The sequence below is a fragment of the Accipiter gentilis genome, chromosome 34, assembly GCF_929443795.1.
Source record: "Accipiter gentilis chromosome 34, bAccGen1.1, whole genome shotgun sequence".
Classification (NCBI taxonomy): domain Eukaryota; kingdom Metazoa; phylum Chordata; class Aves; order Accipitriformes; family Accipitridae; genus Astur; species Astur gentilis.
In genome coordinates, this window is record NC_064913.1 from 6,026,839 (window position 1) to 6,043,606 (window position 16,768).

Here is a 16,768-nt window from a genome sequence, read left to right on the forward strand (position 1 = left end):
ATCCCTTCTCATGGAAAGGCTCTTGATCAGGCTAATAAAAATATTAACACAATCTTCTTTTTTTTTTTTTTTTTTTTATGTAACTTGTCTTTTTAAATCCACTGTGACCTGAAACTTAATACACAAATCTTTAGAATACAGTACAACCATTTTTGTTTAAGCAGAAATAAATCGTATAAATACAGAAATTTATTTGGCAGCTTTCTGATGTGCAGGAATTATTTAAAACACTCCCAGTCTGAGGAGTCTGCTGACCATATGATCAACAGATGATCATATGACATAAATCAGAGCTATACTTATTTTAAGTTGAACTTATTTTAAGTTGGCCCAGTGTCTGGATATGAATTAGTCTGGGCAGGGTTCAGTTTCAGAGTCAGTCCAAGATACTTTTTTTTTGTTAGGACTTGATTGTATTCAATCTCACAAACTAATCACAAATAATTTTTGTTTTTTGAAGAGTTTATATCAACTTAAAGCATTTGTTTACCTAAGCAGTTCTTATCGATTCTTTCAGGTGACATCCTGACCAGCATGAAACCTGTGAAGTTCAAAAAGTTGAATCTGAACAGTCTTCCTGAACTAGAAATATGTTTGTATTTTAGCTTGTAGCTTTTGGCAGTCTTTAATTCTATAATAATTAGAATATGCTTCGTTTAGGCTTGTATTGTCAGCTAATTGGAACCTTGTTTGAATTATTCATACCTCTTGATTCTTCAGAGTTTCATTGGAATTACAATGGGAGCGTACCAATGACATTTCCCTTTAGGGAAAAAATACCACAAGAATTTTCTTTGTCCCAGGGTTTCCACACTTGAGAGCTGAAACCTATTTGCATGTGAAATAAAGAATAGTTCATGAAGTTAGATAGCTACAATTTTGTGTATTCTAACTGCATACATAACTAGCTAACCAGCATCCCAGTCCTGTGGGCTGTTTTGCCTGTCACTCACAGATTTTCTCAGTAATTCCTCCCAATAATAACTTTAAATTATTTTTTCTGGTAAAAGCTCTCACTTAGTTCATGGGCGGACGGGCAGCAACACTCCACAGTAAACATATGTGCAAGGGTGTCTTCGCAGTTCTTGTATATATAAGGCTTCTATTTGGATTTCTTAGCATAAACAGTTTTGAAAGATTTATATTGTTATATCATATAAATTAATCTATTTGAAGATATGTGTCCCTCCAAAGCCCAGTAAATGCTTATTTTTCAAGTAATACTGGCTGTATTTTGGAACTCGAAAACACTTGGGTAACTATTTAAAACATTGCTTCCTCCTACACTTCACACTCCATCGGCTACAACTGGAAGTGAAGTGACAAGGAGTAAGTGCTTCTTAAGGCCTCATTGTATAGGTTCGAGCACTTCTGAGGTTTCTGTCATAATATTTGGCTAAGAAGTCAAGAAAAAATCCTGGCCCTATTGACCTTAAGCAAAAGATATCCCATTGCCTTCCGTGGTTCCAGGTGCTTTTATTTTCCTTGCCTGAGAATCTAGACACAAGATCCTGTGAAAATGTGAAAAATTCTTCCCATGGTTATGAGCATACAGCAAAGAGATACGTAACCGTGAAGGCTCTTTATAAGCATGGTATGAAAACATACAGCATGACCTAATCTTTCTTCATATATTATGCTGAACATGGTATAAAATACAATGCTCAGGTACATTAGCAGAAGTGAAAGCCTGAATCTGAGTCTTTCAGATTATGCCTATGGCTTTTAAAGATGTCTGGTTTAATTTGAATATTTTTAATAACCTGTGACATCAATCCATCATTGATTTTGTTTCTTTTGAGTCTTTTTCTTTAGGGCTTAGATCAATTTGAGTCAGTAATATGGAAAGTAAACATAAAGGAAAACCAGTGACTTATGTTATGTTCTCTCCTGAATATATCTTCCCAAGGACTTAAAGGTCCAGCTGGGGGACCAGCCACATAATTTTAGACCTACAGAAATCTCTGGGCTGTCCTTTTAGAGGTTGCTAATGACAAGTATTTTATCGCTTTTCTTTTGATGAGCTCAATGCTCTATAAATATTTTTCAGGGTAATATGCAAAATATATCTAATTAAAAAAACCATCAGAACGTTTATGAAATCAAAAGGCCAGAAGGATAGGAGCAAATTGTCAGTGTCTCTCCTGCACAAGCTGTAGCATTATGACTTCTGGTGTCATCAAGAGGGAGGGTTCAGAAAGCATAAATTGCATCTCGATATGGATTCCATTTGCAAAGTTCAAGAGATGCAGTGAAATGCCCCATAGTTTACTTGTTTACTTATCTTTTAAAAGATTCATCCTGTCACTGGTTGTAATTGCCCTTATTTCTAAAAGCTGCTATTTTTGATGAGCTAAATGAAGTTGCTATGTACGAAATAGTGGTGAAGGAGAGAACTGGAATGCTTTCAAAGGTTTCATTAAATCTAGTAAATGAACACTCTGTTGTAGACTCTCTTTTGACCCAATGGAGAGAAACTCTTCTGTTTCAAAGAAGCGTGCATTTTCACATTGCCCTCCAATTTTTGGAAGTTGCCAAGTTCCATAAATATTTAGATGTTGGTACCTTGCTGACTCCGAAGTGTTGCATAACTAAATAAAAGATTGTAGACAGACTCACTGAAGCGATGCATTGCTTTAAAAAACACTGTGTTTAAACAGAGTTCTTTTTTATCATCGCCTTAAAAAATGTCCTCCCAGGGTAGTATTTATCTTCAATTTTGAGTTCTTAGTGCATGTGTAGGGCTCTTTCACGGTGGCGGTGGCCACAGGCCTGAGGAGATGAGAGCCCTGAAGTAGGGAGTTACTCTGAGACTCTGGAAGAGAACTTTTGCCTAGTCTTTTCTTTTGATCCATGCTGCTGCAGAGTCATATTTTAGCTTTCTAAGAAAATCATGCAAGATGTTGAAATACTTTCATGGTTTTCTGAATCCAGATCCAGGAGTCGATTCAGGACCAAATCCAGCACTATATTCCAATCAAAAATCCAGCACTTACTTCTCACAATTTCTAGTATAGCAGCACAAAAGCACTTCAGAAATTACCATTGTTGTATTTTGTGCTTTACAATGTCTGCTGTAGAGACTACTGTACAGAACTGGCTAGAGCAAAGGCAGACAAGCCACAGAAGGAAGAGCGGGTGAGAAAGGAAGACAAGAGAAGCAAGATCACACCATTATATAGATGAACAGAGTAAAATGTTGCATTGTTCTCCAGGGTATTTGTGGCTAGAGTTTTTGGGGGGTTTTATATGAAAATGACCGGCACATGTTTATAATGATCTGTTTAGCCATCCATAAATTATGATCAGGATATGATTTATTTAGAATATTATGATTTATTTAGAATAACTGAATTGTTCATTAACTTGTTGAAGTGTACAAACAGGGAAAACACCAAATAAATTACATTTGACATTACAGAGATTATCTGACATTCACCCCAAGCTTTCCAAGCACAAAGTCAGGGGCTAGGTGCAAAACCTGCAACACCAATTGTCGCTCTCACTGACAATAATACATGCCAAAAGGGATCCTTTTCCCACTGTAGCATTTTCTAAAAACAATACACACCCCAGCTCATACTCTGACCTCAACAGTGACCTCATACATTCTTTTATCAGCAGGTCAGTACATATGTCTGTTGAATTCTCCAAGTATTTGAGAAGTTAATTTGTTTTCACATTTCTGGGTTTACTGGTCATATTTCGTGTTTGGAGTGCGTGTTGGAAGAATTTGATGTGCATGTTCCTTAATATCTGTTGGAAAAGGAAGTGGAAGGTATTTCAGTTTTAAATAACACCATCATCCTTTCCTCAAAAAAAACCTAATAATTAAATAACTCCAGCATCATTTCCTGAAAATTTTTGCCTGGGAGGCCTTCTACATACCAGTAGTTATTATTCTCTAAGGTAAAATTCTCCCCAAATGCCTCCAGTAAATCAGTTTTTAATTTGCATATATGGTCTCTTATTGCAAAGTCAATGCTTAGTTTGGAACAGTTTTTTGGACTGGTGTTACATGGTTCACTGATAGTTATTTTTATTAAATGCTTCTTAAATTATTCTATTGCAAGTAATGAGGAGTTTGTTAGGAAAAAGTCAAGCTGAATGTGTGTGCGTGTCAGTGTAGTCTGATTAACACCCTGAAATGCATTATAATTTCCACAGAAAAATGGAATGTACCTTGCATCTGGGTGAGGTAACATGCCACGTGCAACAGCAAGTCAGCAGAACACACGTAATATCTCCCAGCAGGACTGCTAACACCTGTTTTGTCTGGGTGGGTTTTCAAATTTACACCACCCATGGAAACTTGACATTGCCTTTCAGTATAGTTACAAAAAATTATTGCAGTAAGCTCTCATGTTTGGAGATTGTGGGAAATAAATTATCAGAACATAATGTGATTTTTAAGTCTCTGCTTTTCCTTGTACTTTTGCAAGTTTTACTGGAGAGCTTGTTTATCTCCAGATTTGCCCTTTCTTCAAACTTCCCCTATTTCTATAAGGTGAACTGAGAATTCGTGGCAAATTTCGCCCAGTCTCAGGAGTTTTTGGTCAAGGGAACAGCGCAACATGCAGCCTGCCATGCCAGCATGTAGCAGAGAGACTGCAAATTTGAAACTAAAGAGTTCCTCAGTCAGGTCACAATAGGTTTTGCATTACTCTGGGCCACATCTCTTCCCATTGCATTTACTTCAGGATTTGGAAGAATTTGGGCGTATTTTCTGTTCTTCAAAGTGTCCTTATTAAGTAGTAGTAAAAAATATTTTTTATTACATAATAATACTATGTACGGTTCCTTCACAAGGAATCTTGATGGAAATCTAAGGCTTTCAGACAGTCTTGCTCAATAATAAAAATCTTTTAGTATTAATTTAGTATGAACACATACACACGTTAATAAGCATACCCAACTTTAAATATGCAAGAGACAAGAAAGCAGATGGCTTGCTTTCATATGTGTTAAACTAGTTTAACCTGTGCAATATAAAAAGAAACCAGTCTGCTTGTTATAGTTCAACTATAATGCTTGTAAGATGAGCCCATAGGAATTTATTTCACATTGTTCCCTCTGAAAGTCTTTAACCCTACTCTTTTGTTCTAGCTATAGTAGAGATAAATTTGAGAAAAAATGTTTTCTGCAGCAGGATCCTCCCTTTTGGAATACCTAGGAATCAGCTATTGTGGATAACATACGGCAATACAGTGTGGTGAAAATACTACAAAAATTTTGTAAATAAAATTTCGTGACAGCTTTGCACAGAAAACAGGTAAATCAACAACAGTGCCAAACTGAATGGAGCACATGGCATAGAGGTTATTGATTGGCACTCTTATAAATACTTAAAATAAATCTTACCATATGTTATAATAAGTAAATAATTGCTTACTTTTTATGGATTAGACACATTTTGTCCCACAAAATATTTACAATTATAAACGCATTAGGAATTTTTTATATTTTAATTGTATTACCCTTGGCAAATTTTTCTAAAGAGATAAGCAGAACTTCCTGTGTGTTGAACATCTGTTTTCATGTGAACAACAGGGGATTCCCATTACTGAATATGGTTTCAGTGATTATTTAAGAATCATCTAGACTCCCAAACTGTTGAAAACGTGGCATCTGAAGAATGGGTAGGTAGAGGGATAAAGACATTGGGCTGGGTAATCCATTTTAGTATACCAGTTTTAATCTAGAAAGATGCTTTTGATTCAGTTGAACCTCCTTGGTGTAAGCCAGCGATCGCAACTGGGTCCAATACTCAGCCGGACAAAATCACAGTACCTTAGTACATGTAGGTACGTACAAGGAAGGCATGCCAGTGAGTAGAACAGCAGGCAGTGTATTCAGTTATCACTTGTTTGAAATGGAGAAAGTCCTTGAGTTGTTTGATTTTTAGTTTTTGCTGAAGGCAGTATTGGACCTGTGCCTATTTTTTACATAGTGAAAAAAGCTGAATGTCCACCCGCCTCGTTTATGAAGTCTGGCTTTGTTAAAGGATCTTAGTGATAAAACTGAGGATAAAAACATAAGTCATCATAGAACTGCAAGCATTTTCTCTTTCTATCTCGTTGCTTTCTAGCCCTTTGCTTTAAGGAGAGGTGAAACAGGAATACAAACTAGTGAAACCAGCTGGGAAGAAAACCCAGAAGGAACAAAGTTACAAGGCAAACTAAAAATCTGGGTGTTTCCCACACCACAAGTGAGTTGTCAACAAGTCACAATGTGTGCAATGGATGAGTCAATTAAGAGCAGAAAGTGAAATAAACTTGATCTTCTCAACCTCTGAGAGCAGCTTTAGGTGTAGCAGGTTGTGCAAGACTTTACATTTGCCCCCAAAATAGACCTTTGCGGGGGGGAGAGAGGGGTTAAACAGGTACCTGTGAGAGTGTACATGACCGATTCTCCCACTGCTCTCTATTATGCAAGGGAAGGTCAGAGTTTAGGCCATGCCCAACTTGAAATATTTTCCAGTTTCTTCCAGAGCATTCTATATTACCAAGGCTACCATGGACAGTTTCATTCTCTCACCAGCTCCAACATGTGCACCAAAAATGCTTTTATCCACACGTGAAGGCATCTCAGTTGCTTGCTGAATCTCTGTTCTTTTTAGAGCCTGCAATTAAGACCAGATCATTGGCACTTTACCTACTACTAAGAAAGTAGCCAGAACTCAGAAGTTAGCGCGTCTCCTTCCATACTCGGTTCATGTGAAAGTCAGACAGACAAATAGTATCTGCTCTTCCATTTTTCATCTTAATCGTTTTATGCAGCGTGTGTATAGTGGATATTTAGAGTCCAGGATGCTACGTGTAAGGCCTGAATTGTATTTTTCTTTGATTTTGATTCTATTAGTGCTGCAGAACTTGAATGAGAATGAGCTGCGTAATAACAATAAATGATTTTCTAATCCTGCACTCATTTAAATCCATTGACCTCTGCAAATTTTCTTAGTGATGAATATCCATGGGAAAGAAAGAGTCAAATACAGGTCTCTCAAGTCCGGCTAATATTCTGGGGAAATTTAGGAAGAAATCTTTCTGGTAAAGTGTGTTTGAAATACAGTTACTGTGACACAGACTATCTCATGCCATAATACTAATCTCAAAGGAATACTATTTAATATTGGTATTAAAAAAAAACCTCAGACATGAATACTGAAGACTTTTATGGAGTTTCAGTGCTCTGGAAGGTGAGTATATATGTGACTCTCTGGGTTTGTGTGGCAGACTAATTCCACGCGTGTCCCTAATCAGCCATCAGCAACATTAGAAAATTTCTACAGAGCAAATCCTTTGCCAAATTTTATCTGGGGCTTTGGGTCATGAATCAGAATGTCAAAACACACAGGGAGCTATTGAAGATAGCGCTGAATGAAGTGCTAACAGAAATTACTGGTTTACTTTTGCTGCCAAAATAATCAAGATAATTTTAGGAGCATATATGTGTAGAAAGACTCTAATAATAAGGTGGTGTATTTATAAAGGTGTCTCATTCTTCAGCAGGAGAAATCCAGCTCGAAGTAGGCAAATAACTAACTTGTGTATGCGTCTATATGTTTTTGTAAATTATATTGTCATAAACTTAGCAGGAGAGAGCTAGTCAAACCAAGGTATTTTTCAGAGCTTCTTATAGATACAGAAAAACGTAATGCTGTATTAGTCATCATTACTTGTCTTCTGAGCATCCCACAATTAAATTTATGTTTGGAAGTGAAGAAAGTGGTGTCTGCCAGACAAAAGAGATGAAAGCTAATCTTGGTAACAGCAAAAATAATTATAATAAATAGACATATTCTATATGTTGAGTCACTGGTGAGTACAATCCCACAAATGAGCTCTTCCTGTAAGTCTGCTAACTGCTGGGTATTAAGTGCTAAGGTTTATCTACATGCAAGTCCCACAGTCTGGTTTAGTGATTTATTTCTGTCAGTAAAATTTCAAATAGCTTCCAGTCAAAAGCAGATTACCCACGACTACGCAATGCAATATGTTACAGCAGATTTGCAATGTATGTTCTTTGTATGCCATGTAATGTATTCATAGTATCAGAGTTGTGACATTGCTGCTTAGCTGTACACCGTCATTTGGACTATAACCCCTTAAAATGTGAGTGTAGAAATAGCTTGGGGCTCACTACTATTTATGGTATAAGTATTTTGGGTGCTTTTTTCATAATGCTGTCTGTATGAACAATATTTAAAAGATTTGCTTTATGAATGAAGCTTAATATATTGTAAGCATAACTCGGTAGGCTTAATTTAAAATGCATCAAATGGTGTTATCTACCTGATGATGCCCGCAAATGTTAATTCCTAGATTATCATCCTCTTAACTGAGTTCATCTGTACCAACGATGCTGGAGCTACACTTCAGAATTGGACAAATTATTCCTGAGTTTTGATAAGGAAGTGATTATATTATCAGAGAGTTTTTTGTTACCTCTGAAAAGCAATCTCGTGTAGTATTGATTGACTTTCAACATGGCTAATTGAATAGCTAAGTGGACAAATATCTACATGGCAAGGAAGGTTTATTATATCATTAATTCTTTATCCCTTTTATAGGTTTTAAGATTTTTAATGTGGCAGATCTGCTGTTCAACAAACTGCACTTCTTCTGGTCTTTTAAAACTTTAACATAAAATAAGTGCTTTGGAACAAAAAAATTAGGGGATTGACAGGGATGGAGAGCTGTTCAGCAGCTGCCTGATCTTGGCAACGTCCACCTGTACAAGCAAATATGCAAATTGGAGCCACTTTTCTGTGTCTTGATATGTAAGATTTGGAGTCGCTCTGTATATCCTGAATTCTGTACTGTAATGAACTATATCTTCTGCTACAACACTTTGTAATTCTGATGATACTGTTTGCAGTAACGATGAACACAAGCTGTGTTATAAACTGGTGCTTTTTGCAAGCAAAATTAACTAGAAAATTGTGGGCATATGTGAGATACAAAATTTGTCTGGCGTCTATGTTAAGTGTTACACTGCAAAATCTTCAGCCCTTGATATATAAGCAGGTAGAGTTCTACATATGCAGTGTCAGCTCTAAGCAGAGTTTACCCCAGCGTATAATAACCCCACCACTAACTACTTAAATAAACATGGACTTCAGGGATTCATACCACTCTTGATTGAAACAGTATTGAGGAGTGGAAGCTGCTTGAAATCTCTTAGAACTTTTGTAATTGCAAAATTACTCTCATCTGTTAGTAAGTTTGAATAAAAAGTGTTTGGGGCTGCTAGGGTTTGAGTTCAAAGAATAACTGTGGTTTGCCAAGGCAAGAAGTAGGTAATTAAAGCAATGTTTGAGACACACTGAAAGCTTCAAAATAGGACAACTTTAAGGGCAATGTTTTCTAGACTGGAGAGGAAAGAAAGTGAAAATAACCCAAGAATGTATTAACGCATGTCTCATTGAATCTCCTAACAGCTCCTGGGAGTTGTATAGTAACTGCAGTTGTTATCAGCAAACTGACTGTAAGAGTTATTTTCTGACATTTTCAGTGTATTATGTGGCTGTGAGTTGCCACACCAAACTTGCTCAATTCACAAGTCAAAACAAGACTTTATTATAAGGCTAACAGTGCAACCACAGTCTATTGTCTGAAAGTTGGCCACTGCTCTTGCTTCATACACCACCACTAAGAGGGATGACTTTGGACTTCCTTGGCTTCTATTACAGTCCTCTTGGTGAACTGTGAAGCAAAACAGAATTTGCTTTGTAGTTCTGCAGTATATTGAGTCATTGGTGTTAATGGTAATGACTAGTTTTGTCTGAGAGTTTGAGAGATGTGACTTCAAAGACACATGCTCTAGAAGTAGACACGTAAAGTAACCAGGTGCCATTTCTACAGGATATTTTTCACCTTAAATGAATGTTAAGGTTTATGTATTAGGCTTACTATTTCCTAAATATTCAGTATTGCAGATAGATATTGAGATGTTTTCACAGCACGTTAGCGTTCAAATGTTCCCTAATAAATTAGGTTTTGTTTGTAGCTGTGGTCTCCTGAACTACTGCAGAGGGCACATGCCCAGTAGGAAAAACATCTTGGTTACACTATGAGGTCTGCCAGGAAATATCGTTTCAGCTATTTGGAGGTGGATACTACCGATGTCAGTCTGATTTTTCTCTTCCCCCCCCCCCCCCCCCTTTCTTTTTTTCCTTTGGCTTCCAGTACTTAGTTGTAGAGCAAAAATTCCCATCTTTGAAGTAGTTGATTCTGCATCATGGTTGATTTGAAAGTTCAAAGAGACGCTCAGTAACACAGCGAACATCCAAACAAATCTTCATTTCTTTTAAATTCTTCAGGACAGGAAAATTTCCATTCAAATTGTTTTCTTGTGTGGTTGACTTTGTTTAAAGGTCGAGTAGAAATATTCTCATCGTGTGCGTTATTTTCACGACCGATGCGGCGGTGCAGTTGGAGGTCAGGGCTGAGCCAGCCCAGTGCCTTGTCACTGCCGTCAGGAGTGGCACCATCCGTCTGTCCGTCCTTCCCACCGCCCCGGTCCTCTCCCAAACCGTGCCTGACTCAGGCTGGGACGCGCCCTCCCTTCTGCTGACTCCTGCGCTCATCTGACTGCACGGGAAACCCCAGTGACTAAAATACGTTTGGCTTTTTTGCTGGACGAGTCTTCCGCACGGAGCCGGCTCCCGGTGAGCTCAGAGAAGCGCGGAAGCCCAGCGGAGGCGGCAGCGGCAGGGCCTGGGAGGAAGAGGAGGTGAGGAAGAAGCAGATCTTCCTATTTTAGCTGCAGCCAGATTTCAGCTGACTTAGCTGTGTCGCATCTCTACACCTCAGCAAATGACCTGGTTTATTTGTTGGGTGGGTTTTTTTCCTGGTGTAAAACTACATGAACATTTAAGAAAATGCGAGTGTTAACGCCTGAGTTTCTGCAATGACTGTGCTGGGCCAGAGCTGGAGTAACCCCTTTGGGTTTAGGATGGTTATTCCACGTTGGCAGCTGTGCAAATTGGTGCCAAACGGATTTATGAAAGCTTTATGGTAAACCCCAGTTCTGGAGTACCTTTAGTTAGAGTTAGCTGCGGAGTTTGGGGTTGGGGTGGGGTTTTTTAATTGACTCAGGAGAGAGACTATTTATCATTCCCTATGGTAGCACGGCCTTGAAAACAAATGTTCGAAAAGACTATTTTAAAGATGTTTTTACGAATGAATTGGAATTTAATGTGCTTAAAAAGAACTTCTCTCAAAATTTTGCAGGTGCTTGTAAGTTCCTAAGTACTACCTGTGGATCAAGAGAGTCTATGTGAGGTCGTAATAAATACTTCTAGGGTCAGTAGTAAAAAGCATATTTATATTCCTTTTAGCTACTATCACTTTCTGAGAATAGTGACAGAACTACAGTCATAGAAAGATGACAATAATAAAAGGCCCTCCTCCTAGGCTAGAAAAGCTACTGCCAAGGATCAAGTAGCTTTTATTCAAGGAATGAATTTACCCCTCATATTTTGATGGTTGAAAACTGTTGATATGAGGTATTGTAAAATGTGTAAACATTCAAATAAAACTAACCGCATAGACTTGATCTACTGCAGGCTTATGTTTTTGGTGTTCAATATTCCTTTCTTTTTTTTAAATGTTCTCCAATGAAAATAGGTATTTAAAATATATCATTAAACATTTTGTTTTATTTTTGGGGTCCTAATTGCCTTGAAAAAAATCCATCAACCTAAAAGAATTATTTTAAAATCAAGTCTATTGAACATACTTGACATAGGATACCTCTTTATACATATTTTTCCTGTTTTCATAGCAGCACATTTATAGACAAAGTTGTTAATTAAAAGATTTTACATTTATAGCTGAGTATTTGCTTCATAGATCCTGGGAGGACCGGGGAAACCAGCTGGAGATGGTGACTCAGGAGAACATTTTGGAACATTCTGGGTCCCTAATCTATTAGAAATAGACACAGGAAAGGAGTCCAACTAGTTCTGTGATTACTCATTTTAGAGGCAGAAGTTTTATCCTTTCACTGATCTACATTTAGGCTACGTGTTCCTCTCTTACCTAAAGCTCTCAGCGGAAACTGTAGATTTCTTCTAAACCACCGACAGAAGTCAGTGTCGTGCCCTTCGCCAACCAAGCACTCTTCACAGAAGCATAAATATTAAATAAATTAGAATTATTTAGCATAAGATTTGAAGGGGAAAAAAAGAGAAAAAACCACTGCTGTGACATCATTTTCACTGAATTCTACATCATCCTAAGGAAATACCTTTGCTAACACATTTGTTGGAGGGTTTTGCTTACATTTTTCAGTTAATTCAGTCACCCACAACTCCAGACATATACTCAGTGTCTAATCCTCTATGGATGCTTTCATTGCTGCTTGTTTGTAGCGTATAAAATCCAGTTTTATGTTAAGTAGGTGGATTGCTAGTTTGCCAGCATGCCATTCTGGATCGGGCATTTATGAATTGTTTTTAAGCACCAAAGTGGACAATGAAAGCTTTATATCAATTCCCCAATTAGCAGTAATCATTCTTGTTAAACTTTGGTAAAGAGCTGCAGTATGCAATGAATGTAAAGTATTCATTCCTGAGCTGTTTCTTCTCCCCCCCCCACCCCCCTGCATTTTTACATTTTGTCAGATAGTCTTATGCTGCTTGTTATTTCTGTTCATATTGCAGATTGAGAATGTTGACGTCTGCCTTAGCTTTCTAGCAGCCAGAGGCGTAAATGTCCAAGGTCTTTCTGCAGAAGGTAAGACAAACAGATCATCAGAACCAATAAAAGGATTTTTTTTCTGAAAACTACTTTTCTTAATACAAATTATTTGCACCTAAATACCAAACTCCAGCTGTCTTAAATAGCATGCAAATATAGATTAGTAATAGCAAATGAGAGAGGTTTGGATTTCCTTTTAATTTTCCCTTGAAATTGAACCAAGAAATTCAATATGTTTATGAAGCCTGAGACAATGTTTTAAAATAATAATTTTTTCAATAGTATGAATCTTTTCATGTTTTCTCCACAATATTAGATAGGTACAGGGTTTCCCAAGCATACTTTTAAACTTGTTTATATATGGGATTCAAAACAACAAAAATGAATATGAGAATCTTGCTCAGTTAAGTAAATCCAGGGAAGACTATTTGTTTAAACAAATTTATTAGTAGTAGTAACGCTGTCAGGATGAGTCTGAAAGATATTGTGTTCCTTTGATATTAAGTGAAAGAGGGAATGGTCTTGCTGCTTATATTGTAGTCCTTTTTGCTGTATTAGTCACCCCAAGCAACTGCCTAATACAGTTACAACTAAGTTAATAAATATATTAAATCAAACCCATTAAAATATCAATTGTCTTAATTAGTATGTAATATTTGCCTTATTAATGTAAAATTAAGTCAGGTGGATACTTTATCTTGTAAATTAATAAAATGTATACAAGTGTTTGTCCTGTAACTAACTGAGAAGTTCTGCAAGGTGCTGTGCACATTCAAAATCCCTCTGACTTGCATGGCAGCTGAAAGCAATAGGTATTAACAAGACACAGCTCTATATTTTTCTTTTCCTTGTAACACAACTAAAAGTTGGAAGGAAAAATATATTTTTTCCAGAGATGGTAATTTCAGTTGCATTTTAGATGATATCCAGAGGAAAAAAATTGAATGCTAACCATTGTTTTATTTTAAAATTAACTCAGAATTGTTATCTTTCACCATTTCCACCTTTCTTGTACCTTAGCAGAAGCATAATATGGCCACAATATGTACTATCTACTCATTTTGACTGTCTACTTATGGAAAGCTTCTTAAGTGATTTAAAAGAACCTCTATATAGAATGTAGATATGTTGATGCATGAGAACACTGAACATTTATATGTTATCATTCATCTCAAAGGTGTTTAGAACTTCACGTTTTTAGTGCAGCCTATTTTAGTTGCATATGAAATAACAATCAAATGTGTGAATAGCATGAATTTATTTAGTAAGAATACTCTTCTTTGTTTAATACCATGACATGGTGCGTGACACTTCTTTTTCTGTACTTTGTTAAATCAAAATCTGAGTGTATTCTGTAATACATTCCTTTATTCATACCTTTGTTTTGTGCTGGAAAATAATTTTTGATAGGATACAAGCTTCAGCTGTGGAGCATTAAGTTCAAATACTACTAAAAGCAATAATACTACATAGTGTTAAAAGCAAGGAATGTTTATAAAACTTTCATTGATCTTTACAGCAGAATTTTAATAAGGCAGACCTTGAGCTCTGAAGATTAAAACTAGTTTTGCTGTTTTGCCATTGGTCATGAATCTGCTGTAAATCTGCTAATATGTTTGTAATAATGTTAGTTCAACGTATCACCAAAGTGTGGTTCCCTTAATATACCATTTTTAGCATGTACAATCCCGAATATTACAATTTCTCTTGAGAAATTGAGAAAAACAGACTTCTAAAAATCAATGAATTGTCAAGTTACCTTCATAGTGTTTTGTCAGCACAGGTATGTTTAAAACCAATTAAGTTCAGAAACCTTACGTCTGTTTCTTGTAATAAGCCTTGGTAAATATGTGTTGTTACTACTGGGTCATCTATTAATGACCAGGCAGCTTCTAGAACAGTAAAACCATGAGCTTAACAAGGATTGGAGATTTCACAACCAGTTTCCCACCTCATTTTGACACTTGAGCAAGGAAGTCTAGAGCAAAAGAAAAAATCTGAAAATCTTTTAGAATCAGAACAGCTTAAAGATGGATAGTTGTGTGGTTTTGTTGGAGAGTTTCTTAGGATAATTTTAAACATTATTCTGTGTTCCTTGATTATGATTTTCCCTGAAACCAATGTGACTGCAAAGGTCATTGTTGCTTGAAAAGCTTTCTAATTCTGAGAAAGATCTTCTGTGTATCTCCGGTGGTCTTGTGGGGAATCCAAGAACCTGCAGCATCTTCATAGGGATGATGAGCAAGTATGGATAGGTAGAACAAATTTCCATTTTGCAAAGTATATTCCAGTGTCCCGGATTGTGTTTGATTTTGAAGAATGGGTTGAGAGCATAAGGGCTCCAGTGTTTGCTGGCCTGTTAGTGGAGGTACTAACATTCACTTAATCCTATTGAAAGAAAATCAGTATGGTTTAAAAGAGGTGAATATGACAGTTATTGTTTATAAATCCTGCTTTAAAAATTACCTAAGAAAGACTGTGTAGGACATACAGCTCAGTATTTAGATTTGCAGGGAAGGCAGAAATACTGCAGTGGTGCATGTTAGGTTACAAGGCTATAGGCCTAATGAAAACCTTTCACAAGAAGTTCAGTGCCAAAGAAAATTAATAACAATGCTATGAACAGTCCTAAGTGCTGCAGATAATTTCATTAAAGCCTCCTGAGGCTTCTTTTTTGGCACAGAGATCCTTTATGAGCAAAGAATAACATTATCCTTTTAAAACCTTCATCTCAGGATGGGGAAAGACTAAGAAAGGCATGGGAGACGTGACAATGCTACTGTGGCTCACCAGAATTTCATATGGGTATCTATTTTAGCCTCATGTGAAAGCTGTAGTTTTGAAGTCTTCATTAATCAGTAATAACAGTGTAAAATAGAAATCTAGAAAATTATGTAGTTGGAAAGTTCAAAGATGTAGTCATGAACTTTACAGTCACCTTTTTTAAAAGGTATTTTCCATTAATCTCCTTCTCTCATGTTCCTTCCAAATTCTTGTGAATAGGCATGTGCCCACCCACAAGACTCTCACCATCTCCTCTTTCTGATTTCTCTAGAAGTCACTGTTTACGCCCAGTGTGCACAGAATTTGCCCAAAAAGCAGGAAGAGGTAGAAAGGATGTGTACCTAAGGCCAGAAAGAATTCAGATTTTTTTGAATGTCCCTCTGCTTACTCAGAATATTTGTACTGTATTGAGGCAGGTGTATTAATTTCAGATTATGTATGTTATTTAAGGTTCGGTGTACTTTTCTTTATGACCATGCACATGTGACTCTCATGAGGACATTGTGGAGATATATGTTTATTGCAACAGTGACACATAAATAAGCAAAGATTATAACAAACAATAAAGTATCAGTGATACCTAATATGTCCCTGGTATTAGAGATAAATGAAGAGATACAAGGCATAAACAAGTATAGCTATAGGTACGTACAGACATGTTTTAGTATACAACCGTTAAAAAACTGAAGTCTAAAACCACAATGTTTTCACTTCTTTTTCTTTTTCTTTTTTTTTTTTAAATAGAAATAAGGAATGGAAATTTGAAAGCCATTTTAGGGCTGTTTTTCAGTTTGTCTCGGTACAAACAGCAGCAACATCATCAGCAACAGTACTACCAGTCTTTGGTGGAGCTACAACAGCAAGTCCCTTCACCTCCAGCTGAAATCAGCCAGTCCAAAACGCACCAAGATATGCAGTCGAGGTAGGTTAAAAAGTTAATTTTCTCAGGTATAAAAGCTTTTTATTTTTCTGTTCAAAAAAACCAAATTTTGTGGAAAAAAATTAGGCCACTTTAAGACTCAAAAGACTGGCTTTTTCTTTTTTTTAGCTATTTTTATAACAGATGTAGGAAAACAATATCTTAAGTGTTTGTTTAGTATTAAGCTTGCATTTCTTGGGAATAAAGCTAGAGTGAGAGCAGAGAACATTCCTAGTTAAATTTAGTTCAATTTTTAATTACTTTAAAGGCATTCTTTCACTTGATTCTTGATTCTGCTGTCCTTTGCACAGCAAGAGAGAGTGAGCACACGATGAGGTTAGCAGACTGGTCATTTCCA

General features: G+C 36.6%; 1 protein-coding gene across 1 annotated transcript in view; it reads left to right on the plus strand.

The window, feature by feature from the left end:
- The window catches only part of NAV3 (neuron navigator 3), a 417,043-nt gene that overhangs the window by 239,446 nt on the left and 160,829 nt on the right, over positions 1-16,768 (plus strand). Inside the window, exons 4-5 of the mRNA XM_049792275.1 lie at positions 12,671-12,743; positions 16,236-16,413. Of these exons, the coding sequence (XP_049648232.1) occupies positions 12,671-12,743; positions 16,236-16,413 (251 nt within the window). The remainder of the gene's footprint in view (positions 1-12,670; positions 12,744-16,235; positions 16,414-16,768) is intronic.